A 4,674-nucleotide genomic window follows, 5' to 3' on the forward strand; every position below is an offset into this window, starting at 1 on the left:
TAGCCAACCCGACACGTCCTGGTAACTAACCATGGACTGAAACACCCATGCAGAGCAAGTGGGTTTGAGCTACAACCCCCTTGCTACTACCCGCTTAACCCAGAGCCAGTGGAATAACCACTACTGTGGCTACTACCCAGGCGGGTATTTAAAACACTACTAGAAATAGGACTTTTTCGGACGAATTTTGAGACGAAATTGAAATAAATTTCGAACAAATTAGAGACAAATTTTTTTTTTCAAACAAAACTGGGACGAATTTTTTTTGTCCCAAAAAGCCTTGTTGCTAATTTAAATTTTGTCTGAAATTTCGTCCGAAATTTTTTTCAGACGATTTTGTGACGGATTTCGAATAGGCATTTATCTACTAGATTTCTAACTATTATGATGTATTTTAGACGAATTTCAGACAGATTAGCCAACATAAAAATAACGTATTTCAGACAAATTTCAAACATAAAAATATTAATTTTTAGACAAATTTCAAACAAAAAATATATTTTATTTCAGACAAATTTCTAACGAATTTAGTCAAATATAACAAATTTTTTTCGAACAAATTTTAGACAAATCAAATATTTCTTTTCAATTAAATTTTAGACAAATTTAATTTAAAAGAATTTAGGTATTTGAAACAAATGTCATACAAAAGAATTATTTTCGAACAAATTTTATACAAATTTAATATAATATTTCAAACAATTTTCATACAAAATAATTTGCTATTTAATATATAAATATTTTAGAAAATAAATTGTATTCGATCTGCTTTCTATATTAAGAGCATCATAATCATTTTTTTCATATTACATCATCGAAATCATAAACACATAATAAAATCATGAAAAAATTAATTACCATAAAAGAGTTAAAAAATATTTATTATTAAAATACTTTTATCCATAAATGTAATCAAACTAAGATAAGAAAAAAAAATACTTAAACTAAAACAAAGAAAGCCTTTAAAAAGGTCAAATATCATGAATAAAATAAAATGCACTAACTAATTCACCTAAAAATTCCTTAATCTAAATCAGAAAAAACATATACTCTTGACATCAATCACTTATGTTATCATCCTCATCATCACTAGAGCCTGTCCCAAGCTCATCTTCTGCAGGATTAGACAAGGTTGAAGGAAGTGAGAGATTCAACTTTTTATACAAAGCATTAATTGTCTTTTTAGTAGAACCAATTCTTTTCTGTTGAACCTTTAGTTGACGTCCTTGATCTTTTAACTTGTGCTCAGCATCATTCAACTTAACATTTTGCTCTGACCACTGGAGAATACATAAACCAAAACAAAATGTTAAATTCAAAAACATTGGCAAATGATAGAAAAAGAAAAGTGTTAATAGAGTTGAAGGAAAACTACTAACATTGTTAATAGGATTAAGAGTTTGTATTAAATCAACAACCATAGCACGAGGAAAAAGAAGCTGAGCTTTCTTCAATATGTCTTAAAACTAAATTAAGATAAAAAAGCATACAAGTATCTAAACTTCACCATACAGTTCTCGCAAGTTAAGGCTATTACATGAAATAATCGCTTAATAGGACCCAGACAATAACTTCAATAAAAATCCATGTATAAAATAGAAAATAATATGGCAAGAAGAATGCTAGCAGCAAAACTAATCAGAAGAAATCCAGATTTTTACCTCAATATCAGTACTTGAATATAAATATATACCTGATTTAATCCTAAGGCATTCTGCTCTGTTACCAATATGCTCAAGGTTCTGTCACATGACACAAAACAAAATAAATGCAACCAAATTAGAGAAGGTTAACCGACTCTAAACCCAAAGCACAGTCACAAATCCAAATATTAAACTTCAGTGCCCACATCAGGAAAATCAAATATTATCCCAAACTACAATAGCAGGATGCAGGAAAGAAACCCAATAAAAGCTAACCTCTTCACCAGACACATATAAAACTCGAGATTGCCTTCACTGCAACCCTTTGCTATCATTGTTGCCATCTTCCAATCAAATTGTGACAATAAAAGAAAGCATTATTGGTAAGAGTTTTGTATCCTCTTAATTTAAAAGAAATCAAATTGAACTCCTCCCAAGTCCAATCAGCAAAATCTGAAACAAGATAGATAATAATAACATTACAATCCACAAGATCGATTCTGTTACAAGTGAGCAAACTATTCACCATTTATTTTCTCTATCCCACATAAAAGAATTCTAATTAGCATTAAATCTATATTTAAACACTCATGTAACAGTAGCACACTGATTTTTTGGTCGAATCGGCCGGTCCGTTAAAATGGTTCTTATAACTATGGATTCACAGCCAAGGAACCAAAATAATGGCCCTTATCATAAGAACAGAGAAACAAAGGGAAGAAATAGTTACCTTGTACTATTCATGGTGAGGGTTGAGCGCCGATTGAGGGATAGGCAGTGACGGTTGAGCGCCGATTGAGGGATAAGCAACAATGTCTTTGGTGTTTAGGGTTTACGACAAACAGCACCAATTGAGAAAGGGCGCGCCGACGGAGCAGTGCCGACGGAGTAGCGCCGATGGAGGGTTGTGAGAGAGGGTGCGAGGTTGCGAATCTGAGGAGGAGGCTTGCGGTTAGGGTGCGAGGGTTGCGACAGAGAGGGTGCGACGGAGGGCTGCAAGATAGGGATCAGAGAGAGGGCTGGGTGCAAAGGTTCTCAGCAGTTGGGAAAAATTTTAGCTACTTCGAAGGGTAAGCTATAGTAAAAGCATTTAAGACTAATTATAGACAAATTTGGGATAAAATTAACATTTTTCAAAATGCGTCCCAAATCCGTCTGAAATTATTGCGCATATTCAGATGGAATACAGACGAATTATAGTTTTTGTCCAAAATATGTTGCTAATCTGTATGAAAATTTTGGCGCCATCCAAAAAAATTTTGGCGCCAAAATTTGGGACAAAATTTAGACAAATTTAGAACAGAATATATTATTCCAATGTCTCCACTAAAAGTTGTTCAACATTTGTCTCAAATTTGTCCGAAATGAAAAAGTCATTTAGACGGAATAAATTTCGTTTGAAATTTTCGTCCGAAAAAGCCCTATTTCTAGTAGTGAAAGCTCAACCTGGAGTAAGCGGGACGAACAACCATCCTTGCTACTACCCAGGCGTCACAAACATACTTTTGTTCAATTTAAATCAAGCATGATCATTTTCAATTCTCAAGCATTAACCTGGAGCAAGCGGGACGAACCACAATTAGATAAGCTCTTTGTGACTTCTGCTTCCATATCTTGAAGGGAAAACTGTAGGGGGGTGAGAACATCATCCTCGAAAGGGTTCCCACCGTAGGGTTGCAGAATTACTATAATAGGATACGAGAGATAAAATCGTTATAGTGATTGATAACTGCCTTATGTATCTTTTCCAAAAACAACGGTTTATTATAAAAGAGAAGTCTGAAATCTTTTCTGAAAGAAAAATCGTTCAATTCTTAAAAACTTAAAAGGGTTTCAAAAGGGTTTATCTAAGCTGAACCAAATTAGCCTTCCATGCTTTTCCAAACCGGAAACACCAACCAACATAGCCTTCGGCCCAAATCATGATCAACCACGGCCCCAGGCCCAAACAGTCCAACCAACAACCAATCACCATGGTCCAACAAAATCCCAGTCACAATCACAAGTAGAAATGTTCAAGTACAAACAAACAGTTACTGCAAGTAGAACAATTAGCAGATAATCACAAGTATTCACAAAGGCAAACCAAGTAGAATATGCACACCCAAACAATGTCACATAGATGCATATGATGCATGCCTGTCCTAGTGGCTGATGATATCATCTGTCGGTTATAAAGCCAATCTGACAAGTCCTGGTAGCTAACCATTGGACTGTCCCTCTGTCGTGCATCCCCAACTCGAGTTATTTCTCGATCATCATCATGATCATAATCACAATCTATATTCAACACCCGCACTGGTGTATATTCACGGGGGAGAGCTCATCCGGGACTTTCACAGTGCCCGGCCACACTTACGACATAGGGTCAGCAGAGTATTGATGAGCGGATATTTTATACGCTTTTTGGGGTTAATTTCATATAGATTTTAGTATGTTTTAGTTGGTTTTTAGTTTATTTTCATTAGTTTCTAGGAAAAATCCACATTTCTGGACTTTACTATGATTTTGTGTGTTTTTCTATAATTTCAGGTATTTTCTGGCTGAAATTGAGGGAGCTGAGCAAAAATCTGATTCAGGCTGAAAAAGGACTGCTGATGCTGTTGGATTCTGACCTCCCTGCACTCAAAATGGATTTTCTGGAGCTACATGACTCCAAATGGCGTGATTTTAATTGTGTTGGAAAGTAGACATCCAGGGCTTTCTAGCAATATATAATAGTCCATACTTTGCTCAAGGATAAATGACGTAAACTGGCGTTCAACGCCAGCTCTCTGCCCAATTCTGGCGTCCAGCACCAGAAACAAGTTGCAAGTTGGAGTTCAACGCCAGAAAAGGATCCAAAGCTGGTGTTGAACACCCAAAACAGCCCCAGGCATGTGAGAAGCTTTAGTCTCAGCCCCAGCACACACCAAGTGGGCCCCAGAAGTGGATTTCTGCACTATCTGTTATAGTTTACTCATTTTCTGTAAACCTAGGTTACTAGTTTAGTATTTAAACAACTTTTAGAGATTTATTTTGTATCTCATGA

The 4,674-nt window shown here is 35.5% G+C and overlaps 1 protein-coding gene across 5 annotated transcripts; it reads right to left on the minus strand.

The window, feature by feature from the left end:
• LOC110270553 lies at positions 971-2,155 on the minus strand. Of its 5 annotated transcripts, none has more exons than XR_002360192.1 (4): positions 1,920-2,155; positions 1,662-1,742; positions 1,419-1,466; positions 971-1,280 (listed from the first exon to the last, which is right to left on the minus strand). XR_002360192.1 is itself a non-coding variant. In XM_021120154.1 (4 exons), exons 1-4 carry the CDS (start codon positions 1,985-1,987, stop codon positions 1,067-1,069), a joined length of 234 nt encoding a protein of 77 aa, XP_020975813.1. In that variant the 5' UTR covers positions 1,988-2,155; the 3' UTR covers positions 971-1,066. The 5 variants fall into 5 exon arrangements, 2 of the variants coding, with proteins under 2 accessions (XP_020975813.1, XP_020975812.1); XM_021120154.1 differs by lacking the exon at positions 1,419-1,466 and having other exon boundaries at positions 971-1,114; positions 1,212-1,280; positions 1,694-1,742; XR_002360191.1 differs by lacking the exon at positions 1,419-1,466.

Source organism: Arachis ipaensis, chromosome B04 (genome assembly GCF_000816755.2).
Source record: "Arachis ipaensis cultivar K30076 chromosome B04, Araip1.1, whole genome shotgun sequence".
NCBI classification, from domain to species: Eukaryota; Viridiplantae; Streptophyta; class Magnoliopsida; order Fabales; family Fabaceae; genus Arachis; species Arachis ipaensis.

Excerpts from the sequence above, each read along its gene's own strand:
- LOC110270553 (XM_021120153.1), bottom strand. The coding sequence starts at position 1,987 with ATGGCAACAATGATAGCAAAGGGTTGCAGTGAAGGCAATCTCGAGTTT. Across the intron at positions 1,743-1,919 it reads TATATGTGTCTGGTGAAGAG|AACCTTGAGCATATTGGTAA; the intron begins GTTAGCTTTTAT and ends GTCATGTGACAG. Across the intron at positions 1,281-1,693 it reads ATGCCTTAGGATTAAATCAG|TGGTCAGAGCAAAATGTTAA; the intron begins GTATATATTTAT and ends TGTATTCTCCAG.